Here is a 12,577-nt window from a genome sequence, read left to right on the forward strand (position 1 = left end):
CAATAGTCGGCAAACGCACCCCCCCATTTTGCTTTCCACCCCCCCCCCCCCCCCCCCCCCCCCCCGTCCCAGGTTGAACCCAGAAAAATCTGGTCACTCTAGTTAAAGGGGAACTTCAGCCTAAACAAACATACTGTCATCAAGTTACATTAGTTATGTTAATTAGAATAGATAGGTAATACAATCTCTTACCCACCCTGTTTTAAAAGAACAGGCAAATGTTTGTGATTCATGGGGGCTGCCATCTTTGTCATGGGGGCAGCCATCTTTTTGGTTGAAAGTTGAAAATTGCGCAAAAGGTGGATCAGCGTAACACCAGGCCGCCTCCGAATGGCCTCCATCAGAGATGCGCTGAGCCCCCCCAGGAACTACAAATGCACCTTGAACCCAAACAGAAGCTCTGCATATACACCAAAAGCATGGCTGTTAAGTGGGAGCAGCTGACCAAAAACGAATTACATTAGTACATAGCAAGGAAATGAGCAGCGCTACTTAAAAACAGACTAGTGCCTACCCGCAAAAGAGTGCAAGCCCCACTTGTAGGGTCGAATACACACCGAGCATACACATGACCTGTCTACCACTAGAGGAGGATGTTGGTTTCCATTAACAGCGTGCATGCAACCTATTAAGTACTCGTCCCTCCCACTGCGAAGAAGTCAATCCTCCATGGGAGGGGCCTAACACTAACTAAATCCTAACCTATGTATATGCATAGCCTGGGTGCGGCTAATCAAATAAAATCGAAAATTGAAAATTGCGCAAAAGGTGGATCAGCGCAACACCAGGCCGCCTCCGAATGGCCTCCATCAGAGATGCGCTGAGCCTCCCCAGGAACTACAGGTAGCTCATTTCCTTGCTATGTACTAATGTAATTCGTTTTTGGTCAGCTGCTCCCACTTAACAGCCATGCTTTTGGTGTATATGCAGAGCTTCTGTTTGGGTTCAAGGTGCGTTTGTAGTTCCTGGGGGGGGGGGGCTCAGTACATCTCTGATGGAGGCCATTCGGAGGCGGCCTGGTGTTGCGCTGATCCACCTTTTGCGCAATTTTCAATTTTCGATTTTATTTGATTAGCCGCACCCAGGCTATGCATATACATAGGTTAGGATTTAGTTAGTGTTAGGCCCCTCCCATGGAGGATTGACTTCTTCGCAGTGGGAGGGACGAGTACTTAATAGGTTGCATGCAAGCTGTTAATGGAAACCAACATCCTCCTCTAGTGGTAGACAGGTCATGTGTATGCTCGGTGTGTATTCGACCCCACAAGTGGGGCTTGCACTCTTTTGCAGGTAGGCACTAGTCTGTTTTTTAAGTAGCGCTGCTCATTTCCTTGCTATGTACTTTTGGTTGAAAGGATGTGACAAGGAGCAGGAGACACAGTTCCAACTTTCCTGTGTCCTGATTACCCCTCCCAGCTGCACACGCTAGGCTTCAAATGTCAAATTTAAAATGTAAAAAAAAAAAATTGCACCAAAACAGTAGTACGAGAACAACAACATCAGAAATCCCATCATGCTTTGCACAGCATCAGGGGAAAAAAGCCCGGGCAGTTTTCTTCTGTGCAGCTAAAAATGAGGCTTGTATAAGAGAAACAAAGTTCTGATGCTGTGAAACTGTTAAAGAAACACCAAGCCTTTTCAGTGCTGCTGAGTCGATTTTTAGTCCGGAGGTTCACTTTAAGCCCCTCTGCTGGCTCTAAGGCCAATCTCCTAGAGGGGTCAGCGCTGTAATGGAGAGCAACACAAGTGTAATGCCATGGCCCCTTATCTCTAGTCTTTTAGTTTTTTTTTGTTTTTTTTTTTAAAGAAAACCTGAATTCCACAAACTGAACCATCAGTTCCTCTCAGAAGCATTTTCACCATTTTCTTCTTACAACAATTCCTTCCATTTCTGATAAGATTTTGTGAGAACTGAAATATATCAGTTGCTGTCAATTATAGATCAGTTGCTGTCAGTTATAACTGAAAGTACAACTAAAGAGAAAGGTAATGTCCATGTTTCTCTATGGATTAAAGGCCCATTTCCATTTGCGAATGGGAGCCGAAGAGATGCAATGCGACTATGCTTCCCTTCCGCTTCCATTTGTGTAACTTCCGTATCCACCGAATGGAAAGATTGAGCGGATGCGGGTGGAATGTGGGTGAGTGAGAATCTGCAGCATGCTGTAGATTCTCTGACCACTCCGCACCGCTCTGGATAACCAGCACACAATGGAAACTGTTCCATTGCCGTGCTTTGGTTTCAGTTTGGCCGCGGTGCAATGCTATGTAGCCGCATTGCACCACGTGTAGTGGAAATGGGCCCTTAGTTGGCGAAATTACACTTGAACAGTGTGCTGACCAGGAAGCTGTTATGGGGTAATGGCCAAAGAATGGAGGACAGAGAATTTCATCGATTACAGTGGACAAACAGGATGCAGGAGAGGAGAAAGAGATTGATGAGTATACTACACCGAAGGTAAGAATGTTTATTTTGACTTTTAATGTTCAGTTCAGGTTTGCTTTAAGAAAAATAATCTAGCAAAATGTAAATAAATTGGTGATAATTAATTTTAAAAGCATAATTTTTGTTTCTGGCAGCTTTTTTTTTACTGATATGATGAGGTGTGAAATGTCTCCTGTGGATAAAGTTAGGAGAAAATTAATTGAATCAGATTCAGAGCTACATATTTTTTTCTTTTAACTTGCTTTTGAAAATATTCAGTTTATCGCCTACAGTTAGTCTTATGTCTCCTATATATCCACTGACGTGTCCCCAACTGAGGCTGTTCACACACACCAGCATATGGGAAAGCTGAACTCAAAGCGAAACGACCTGGTCATGTGACGTCCCTAGCAACCGCTGCAGCAACAGCAGCATCGCCCAGTCACCTGACCCGGATTCCAAGTCCCGCCACGGCATCGTTGTTTATACTGCGTCACGTCCGCCCTCCTCAGCACACCCGGAAGTGGAGGTAGCTACACGCTGTACCCGGTGACAGTGGAAGGCTCGGGAGAAGGTGTTAGCTGAGGGCGTTTGCTGTAAGTTTCCCGCCTGGTCAGGGATGCTGGATATGTGTGGTGATGGGGAAGGTTTCCTGTGCTTACAGAATGGCTTCTTTCTGCCACTGTGTGCGACCAGCTGCTGGTGACTGAGGCTGACACTCCCCCCTGTCACCCTGCTGCGGCTGCTGTGCCACTACAAGTCTCACTATATCATGCAAGCAAAGGGAACATGTCACCTTCAGTGGGTTTCCCATATGCAGAGGAAAGCGTGTCTTGTTAGCAAGTAGGAAATGTAAATATTTGAAACCCCCTCAAGTCAGTTCCTGATAATCAATGTGTCAGTTCATCTGCAGGTTCTAAATGAGGGTTTTTTGGCAAGTCTGTTTCATAGATTGGGAAGATAGAAGACCAGGTATGTTAACGGTCAGTGTGGCATAATCTCAGTTCATACTGACAGATGTGGGGTTGGTAAAATGCTGGAGCTATACAGCTCACCACCGAATTGCGCACCATAGGCAGTAAGGTCACTATATAGCATACATAGACCTATGTGGTTAAGGGCATTTGGAAAACTGTGACCTCCAATGTGTGAGGAGCAGTAACTGCCCTCAGCTGTCTGTGTGTACTCAAGTTTTTGTCACTGCAGCATGCAGGAGTATTGGTAAGAGGGTGGGTAAATGCCTGGTGAAGCTGCCTTGTAACCTGAGGCACTGCCTTGGAAATGCCTAACCAGCGGTTTTTTTTTCTGGTTTCCAGGCATTCATCATAAACCATTAAAGTGAACTAAACTTTAGAGTATCAGTTTGAGATTGGCTTAACAATAGGTCAGAATTTACTTTAGTGTTAGGCATTGTTTAAGGGATGAAGGTTTGGAGTTAGGTCAAGGTAGGTCAAGATAATGTAAGGTACAATGGAAGAAAGAATGAAGGTGTATTTAGAGGCAGATGAGCAGCAAGACAGCCAGGCAACTGGTATTGCTAAAAAAAAAAATTAGCCAGATACTTAAGGAGAGGGAAGGTTCCGAGTCCTATAGAGCCTTCCTGCTTCTCTCTCTGTCCCCATTCCAGCGCTGGCTCGCCGGTAGCAGTATTTGAAAAATTTGGTACAACACTACTCTCTCCCTGACGCCAAAGGGAGGCTTCAAAAGTCTTCAGGAGCCTGAGTGCTCCCAAACATGGGCCGCTCCATACTATGCTCACGTGAGCACACACTCGTGCTCTCTCTCGCACACTCGTGTCTGTGAAGTATGGAGCCACCTAACTTTGGGAGGACTCTGCTCCTGAAGACTTCCGAAGTCTCCCGCGGCCGGGATTCAAACAGGGAGGGACCGTGAGAGGAGTGGGAAAGTTCTATAGGACCCAGAGCCTTTTTTTTTATAATGATTCTCATTGCAGGGATGTGTTTATTTTCCCACTTGCATATTTAGTACATTATTTGTGTTCTGCTTTCTGAATTTCAGGTGAAGCGTTGCCCACAGCTGGCTTCGTCCAACAATGTTGGAGTCCTATGTGACTCCCATTTTAATGAGCTACGTGAATCGATACATTAAGAATTTGAAGCCTTCCGACTTACAGCTGTCCCTCTGGGGTGGAGATGTTGTCCTTAGCAAACTGGAGTTGAAACTGGATGTTCTGGAACAGGTACATTGTTTTCATAACGTGCCCTCTTTTCTCTTTGAATCACGATGATCAGTAGATTACTTTTTCTCCCTTTTTTTAAACGCTGGTGATTTTCAAAATCGCCCTAATAGTGCTTGTGCAATGATTCCCTATGAGAGTGTTCACATCTGAGCAGTTTGTTTCCAAACCGCTCACCTGTACCATTTTTGGGGTGATTTCCCTCAATGGAAGGTATAGGGAAATCGAAAAGCGCTTGAAAAAAAGCTTTGTATAGCGATTTCCCCAGCGCTTTCATGAATAAATACATCGTATTTATTCATTTCCGGGTGAAAGAGTTCACTTCCCGACTGACGTCAGGAAGTGAAAAACAGAATCACTCTGCAAAAGCGCTTAGAAAAGCCCTATATAAAAAATTGCAGCGCGCAGGTAAGTGCCGGGCGGCGCTAAAAGAAATTATGCAAAAAAATCGAATAACGCTGGCGGCAGTGATTTCGATTTTAAATGTGAACAAAGCTTTAGTGCTTTAGTTAATGAAATGGTGGTCACACACCAAACCATTTTTACAATTTATTTTCAATTCAAGAACTTAAATCAAATTTTATTCTGATTTGTATTGTAACATTTGAAAAATCTGACCAATGTACACACACACACACACACACACACACACACACACACACACACACACACACACACACACACACACACACACACACACACACACACACACACACACACACACACACACACACACACACACACACACACACACACACACACACACACACACACACACACACACACACACACACACACACACACACACACACACACACGTCAATCTACCCTATACCTCTCAATTTTCATAAAAAATGACCAGAAAAATCCACCACTCTTTATCAACTTATATAAAAAAAAAATGTGAAATTCGATCAGATTTTATCTAAATGCTAAAAAATTAAAATCGCAGAAATAGCACCGCAGTGTGCAGGGCTGGGCTGTGGAGTCGAAAAATTGGGAGTCGGAGCAATTTTGGGTACCTGGAGGCAGTCAGTGGTTTCAATAAACGGAGTCAGATGATTTTTGGTCCAATTCCACAGCCCTGGTAAAAACTAGACTTAAAAGTCTGAATCGGAGCAGTATTGGGTACCTGGAGTCGGAGTCGGTGGTTTCATAAACTTCGGAGTCGGATGATTTATATACCTACTCCACAACCCTGGCAGTGTGTGTTAGCCCTAAAAGAGTAAGGCTGGTGCTGACAGAGGGAAGATCACATCCACAATCCCCAATATGTGTAGAAGATACCACACGCACACTATTCTTTGTATTTTTTTTGTTTCAACTTTTATTGAAAAGATAACAACATTAAATATAAAACTCAAAATAAAGAGAACTTGCCAAGGGGGAAATGACATCAAAAGGGACATCTACATATGAGTATTGCAAAATAGAATCAACATCACAATACATGCAGCCTCTCTAACACATGCATACACAAAAAAAAAAAAAAAAAAAAAAGCAGATGAGGAAATGAACAGAGCTTTGAGGCCTGGAAAAGCTGAAGCTCACAGTGATATCAAGAACAATAGTGAAGTTTTTTTTTTTTTTTTTTTTTTTTTTAATCAGCTAACAAGCAATAACCCTAAGATAAGTAAAAATACAGGGATGGGAATGTAGTACCTTCCAAGCTGAAAGCTTGCCTTCCAGCATATAGAGGGCAAATCCACCAGCAGTGGGCCTGGTCTGTAAGGCCACATCCTTGAAAACAGGTCAGAATCCATTAGCTTCCACTCGGTCCTTTTTATTTTATAGTGCTTTAATTGAGTCTCATCTGCAAACAATTGCTTCGAGGGCCACACAGCTTTGTCAAAATGTAATGCCTGGTTCATTAAACCTTGACCAAGAGAACCGTGCTTGGTCCTGAAACAATGTACTTTATTTGAGCACTATGGAATACAAACAGATTTTATTTCACTGTTTCACTTATTTCACAAGCTGAATCTTCTCATCATTGCTTGATGATGATGATGGTGGCGGCGGCATCGAATTTGGCCTGGCAGTGGATTACCCATCTTGCATTATAATTTGTCCCATCAGCACCTCAGTACTAAGCCTATATGACTAAGCGCTGAAAATATGTAGTAACTTGCTGATGGGACCATTAGACACCATGAAACTGTATAGGGGAGGGAGGCCACTAGACACCAGGGAAATGTGTAAGGGAGGGAGCCTAAAGACATGAGGAAAATGTATAGGAAAGGGAGGGGCCATTAGACACCACAACCTGTGTAAGGGGGAGGGGACACTAGATATCATAGAAACTGCATAGGGAAGGGAAAGGGAGCACTACACCAGGAAACTGTATAGGGGAGGGCAGGGGCGTAACTAGGCCCCACCGGACCCCCTGCAGAAATTCTGAGGGCCCCACCCCAGAGCCCGCTTGGGGCCATTTTGGGGGGGCTGGAGAGAACGCAGCATGAGAAAGCCATGGCCACGTTCCCCCCCCCCCCCCCCTCCCTCCCTCACCTCAGGGCTCTCCCCTCTGCGCTCCCCTCCAGCTTAAATGAGTGTGCGGGCAGAGGCTGATACATAACTTCTGTGCTCTCCAGCATGCGTTCCTCTTGCTAGTCTGTGACGCGACTTCCTTTATCAGGAAGTCGCGTCAGAGACTAGCAAGGGGAACGCACGCTGGAGCGCACGGAAGGTATGTATCAGCCGAGCGGGGGGGGACGTCCCCCCCCCCCCCCCTCCCCTCCCCGCCGACTGTGGCCATGGCTTTCTCCTCATGCTGCGTCCCCTCCAGCCCCCCCAAAATGTCCCCGAGCGGGCCACTAGAGGGAGGGAGGGGGGCCACTAGACATCAATGTTGGCCCGTGATTTGTTCCCAGTTTAAATCTTTGTCCCCCTGTGTATTTGAGTTTGACACCCCTGATTTAGAGGGAGTAATGATGGGCCATACTTGATTAAAATTGAATAACGATTGCACTTGTTACATTTGGGTAATTTTAGCTGCATGTTACAATAGGTTAATTTGTTATAAATAGGCAGTTATCCTTTGATTATTCTATCTACAGATTGATTGATCGATCATACTAATGCATCATGAGTTTTATATATGATCTTTATGCAGAAAATCCCTTGTGCATACGATCACTATTGTGAAACTTTGTAGGAGTTCTCTGTATTTTCCTTTATCCTTTACAAAAGCACTCCCTGTAAAGGATTTATACTAAGATACCAGCCAGTCTCTCTACTCACTTGCATACTGCTTTAGCATTTGGACTGAGAAACTGCCATTATGTAAGAGCTTTTAAAACAAGAATAATCGCAAAGGCCTTCTGTTTTAAGAAGGCAAACCTCTGTTTTGCATAGTATTTTTATAAGTAGGCTTTTTGATTTCTATTAGCCTCTTACACACACCTAGGAGTTCTGGCTCACCATGAGCTTGCTCAACAATCTGTAACTCTGGGTATTTCAAGTCCTACCCCATAGAGCCACATTAACCCCCCTAGCGGTATAAAAAATTCCGCCAGGAGGCAGCGCAGCAGTTTTTTTTTTTTTTTTTAATATGATAGCCGCTGCTCAGCGGCATCCCCCCGCCCGCTTCGATCGCCTTCGGCGATCTCCAATCAGGAAATCCCGATCAAAGAATGGGATTTCCTGGAGGGCTTCCCCCGTCGCCATGGCGACGGGGCGGGATGACGTCACCGACATCGGGACATCATTGGGAGGCCCGATCCACCCCTCAGCGCTGCCTGGCACTGATTGTCCAGGCAGCGCACGGGGTCTGGGGGGGCCGTGCAGCGCGACGGATAGCGGCGATCGAGCGCGGGGCGGCGGCGATCGGTGTGCTGACGCAGCTAGCAAAGTGCTAGCTGCGTGCAGCAAAAAAAAATTAAACAAATCGGCCCAGTAGGGCCGGAGAAAACCTCCTGCGCGGCTTACCCCGAACTACGTTCGGGGTTACCACCAAGGAGGTTAATCCATGCCATGCACTGATGAGGATCAATCAATCTGAAACAGTCTGTATGCATGTTGGATTATTGTGGCTTTGTAATATTAACAAACTGACACATCATTGCATGCAGAGAAAAAAAAAATCGAGGCACTGTGATAGCAAAAATGAGGTACCTTTAATCCACGGTGTAACAGACAGCGGTGTATACAGTGGGGGTGAGGGGATGCCTAGGCAATGTATGTTTCTGAGAGCACGTTTTAGCACACTGTACAGGATCCGGTGCACCCAATGTTTCTTGCCCACATCTAGTGCCAGTCTCCTCCTCTTCATATTGACACATCATTGCATTCCACCAGTTCTGGAGGTGTGTTTAGCGATCAGGGACAACAAAGAGACGATATGCATATTCTGCAGTGATGCATTATGGGACACATCAGAGATCACTTCAACCAGAATAATCACAAATACCTTTTGTTTTAAGAAGGCAAACTTCTGCTTGTATATAGCATTTTAGTAGGCTTATTGATTTCTTTCAGCCCCTTACACACTCCTAGGAGTTCTTGTTCACCAAGAGCATGCTGGGTATAATCTGTAACTTTAAAACCATGAAAATCCCTAGTAAGGATATGTCCAAAAAGGTCCAAAACCTATCAGAATTGTCATATTTTAACTACCTACTGTAAATGATGGCGACATAGGAAGAATACATTTACAGTAGATTTTATTCTGGAACAAGTGTACTTTTTATATGTATGAATTTGATGGGATGTTGGTCCGTTGAGGTCTTCTCCAGGATAAAAGGCTTCTATAGATGAAGATTTTTCATTTTCAGGTCGGAGTTCGTTATTTTTAGAAGAATCTGATGTTGCCTGGTCCTCAGTAGATGGATGTAGTCACGTGTGCCTGGTGTGTAGCAGGAATGTAATACTTCACCTTTACGTGGGTTGGTCTCTAGTCAGAGCCGCTAGCTTTAATGACAGTACAGAGATTGTCCAGGAAAGCAGCCCAGAGATGTTTGGAGCCTGAACACAGGGCTGCTAGCACTGAGAGCCGTCTGATGTATCACATTCATATTATTTTAAAGGGGAGGAGGGAAACTGGACTTTTTAGAAATGTTTAAGATAAGGCACTAGACATAACATTTTTAATACGGATTATGCTGTGCAGGAGCCAAAGTAAATTTCCGCGGAGAAATATGCGCAATTCTTATTTCTATAATGGAATGACTCAGACTGATAATCCACTCTGCTTTTTCTCTTCAGCTATGAGAAATAATTATTTTTTTTATTACCACTGCTCCCGGGCAGGGATCAATAACCAATGTGGATTTAGTTACCGACTTTCAGTTCTCAAACTCCAGGACCTGTAAAAAGTACCTTTATTTGTCTATAGCTGCATGATCTGAACTGCTGCAAAAGTTATTTTTTTCCCTGTAAACCCGACGGGATGATTGTTTGCTTTGCTTGAAGAAAGGTCACAGTGGAAGTGACCCAAGTGCTGATTACTTGCATGGGATTAATAATGGATATAATGGCATCAGATAGATGAGGACACTATAACAAGAGGATAGATTATGCCTTACATTTAACTTGGCAATCTATTGGCTGACATTTGTTGAAGTGACTTTATAGAACTAAGCACTAAGCTCCCTGCCTGCTGGGAGATGTGACCACATCAATGAACTACATCTCCCAACATGCATTGCCTGTACATGGTATGCATTGCAGGGACAGTTGTGTAGCAATGGGGCTTACAGAGGTTTTGATTGCACCAGGGCCCTTGGGCAAGAGCCGTAGGGCCCTCCCTTAACCGCAGTATTAACTCTTTGTTGGTCCTGTACTTGCAATGATCACTTCTATAAATGCTTTGAATGATAATAATCATTAACACGCTGTTCCCATCCCCTTCTTGAACTTCTGACACTGTGGTAGTCCTTGGCAGGTTTTGGTGTGCTGTATGAATTATGTATAGAGTGCTCGGGAAGGGGGGGGGGGGGGGGGGGGGGGTTGGCTTGTGAAACTCGCACCGGGGCCCATAGCTCCTTATCTGCGCCACTGGCTAGGGACATAGGAAGTTGCAGCGGCAATATCAACCTGTGGCATGGGACATATGTAATTGATGAACAAGGCATTTGAAGCAAACTCAGTGGTTATTCCTAACAAACTTGAATTTACATTCAAGGAAGTTTTGTAGGATTTTCTGCTGCTAAGAATAAAACTAAAACAATGCTTTATAAACTAAATGAAGGGCAACATACAACGCTGCTGGAAGCGTCTCACTTCAGATGGATCCAAAACAGAGTACATAGGGGATCAGTTAACCTCAATGGCAAGATCTGTATCCAACAGATTACCCCCAAAGAGTAAAATTAAATTGTAAGCGTTCAAGGTCAGAGATGTCCCCCTAGTGTTTCTTGTTTTGCTGTACTTTATTAAATGAACATGTACCAGTTTTGGTGATGTCTCAAACCACACATAAACTATGTATGAATTTGTACTTGTGCTGCTGGATGTCCTGGTTGCACAGTGAGTTAAACTACTTTTGTATCCTCCCCGCTGTTTGTTTTGCACTGTGTACAGTGCTATGGAAGACGTTTGGGCTATGCAAAGAATAACCATAAACTGGAACAGAAAATTAACTTTTGAGATAATTGTATCTGTATCAGCTATAGTTTATCGAAGCTCCCTGCGGTCTCGTATTCTATTTTCAATTTAACGGTTAATATGAGACTCTGAAGTCTGTACAGCAGCCATTTCAGTGTTACATACAGTCTGGTTCTTTCAGCTGCTAACAAAAAAGAATTATTATTTCTTGGTACAGTCCTCTAACTCCCATTTATGACTGGCAATAAGGAAAATAATACAGTTTGTATGCAAATTTCAATTTGACCATGCTAGGATGTTTTCAGCATTTTCAACTGTCAACCAGCACAGCACGTCATGCATTTTCCAGTTAACCTCCTTGCCGGTTATCCCGAGCTCAGCTCGGGGTAACCTGCGCAGGAGGATTTCTCAGGCCCCGCTGGGCCGATTTGCATAATTTTTTTTTCCTACACCCAGACCCCTGCGCAGCCTGGCCAATAAGGGCCAGGCAGTGCTGAGGGGTGGATCGGGATTCCCTATGACGTCTCGACGTGACGTCATCCAGCCCCGTCGCCATGGCGACCGAGGAAGCCCAGCAGGAAATCCCGTTCTGAACGGGATTTCCTGCTTACTCCGATCGCCGGAAGCGTTCGGAGTGGCTGCGGAGCTGCCATCATGTAGCGAGCCCTGGGCTCGCTACATGATTTAAAAAAAATAAAAAAAAAAGTGCTGCGCTGCCTCCTTGCCGGGGGAATTAGACCGGCAAGGAAGTTAAAGGGCCACTATGGCGAAAAATTGTAAAATTTAAAATATGTACAAACAAACAAAAATATGTTTTTCCAGAGTAAAATAAGCCATAAATTACTTTTTCCTATGTTGCTGTCACTAAAGCAGCCCATACACTCAGCCGATTTTCTGGCCGACCGATCGATCCCGATCGATCAATCGATTGCAAATCGGTTGGCCAATCGACCGATCGACGGCCGATTTCGATCGATTTCGATGGATTTCCATCGCACTTGCAGGGTGGAAAATTTAGGTCGATCTGATGAGATTGCTTATCAGTTTGCATTGGCCTTAATGGAAATCTGATGGCAAAAAAATGCCATCAGATCGAATTTCAATAGATTTCAAACTGAAATCTATTGGAATTCTATCCTGGTAAAAAATGTTCTAAAAACGCATCAGATAGATCATCAGATGCATTTCTTATCTATCTGCTGCCAATCTGACGAGTGTATGGGCACCTTTACAGTAGGTAGTAGAATTCTGATAGAAGCGACAGGTTTTGGACTAGTCCATCTCTTCATCAGGAATCAGGAATCGTTTATTTCGCCAAGCATGACTGGGTCATGCCCGGAATTGGGTTTGGCACAGTACATTTGGCTCAGAAGGGAGGAACAGAAAAAATTTTACACTTACACATGTCAGTA

At 44.4% G+C, this 12,577-nt stretch overlaps 1 protein-coding gene and 1 long non-coding RNA gene across 9 annotated transcripts in view; one reads left to right on the plus strand and one right to left on the minus strand.

The window, feature by feature from the left end:
* LOC137519073 (uncharacterized) overlaps positions 1 to 2,901 on the minus strand; it is a 26,108-nt gene extending 23,207 nt beyond the window's left edge. For 2 of the 4 annotated variants that reach the window (XR_011020955.1, XR_011020957.1), the window contains exon 1: positions 2,750 to 2,901. This is a non-coding gene — a long non-coding RNA (uncharacterized lncRNA). Of the gene's footprint in view, positions 1 to 2,716 lie in introns of all 4 variants that reach the window. The other 2 variants (XR_011020958.1, XR_011020956.1) reach the window with 2 other exon arrangements.
* The window catches only part of VPS13B (vacuolar protein sorting 13 homolog B), a 1,202,086-nt gene continuing 1,191,820 nt past the window's right edge, over positions 2,312 to 12,577 (plus strand). For 2 of the 5 annotated variants that reach the window (XM_068237719.1, XM_068237717.1), the window contains exons 1-2: positions 2,842 to 3,021; positions 4,445 to 4,625. In XM_068237719.1, the coding sequence (XP_068093820.1) occupies positions 4,479 to 4,625 (147 nt within the window). In that variant the 5' untranslated portion in view covers positions 2,842 to 3,021; positions 4,445 to 4,478. Of the gene's footprint in view, positions 2,459 to 2,835; positions 3,022 to 4,444; positions 4,626 to 12,577 lie in introns of those variants that run through there. The other 3 variants (XM_068237718.1, XM_068237720.1, XM_068237721.1) reach the window with 3 other exon arrangements.

Source organism: Hyperolius riggenbachi, chromosome 5 (genome assembly GCF_040937935.1).
Source record: "Hyperolius riggenbachi isolate aHypRig1 chromosome 5, aHypRig1.pri, whole genome shotgun sequence".
NCBI lineage: Eukaryota > Metazoa > Chordata > Amphibia > Anura > Hyperoliidae > Hyperolius > Hyperolius riggenbachi.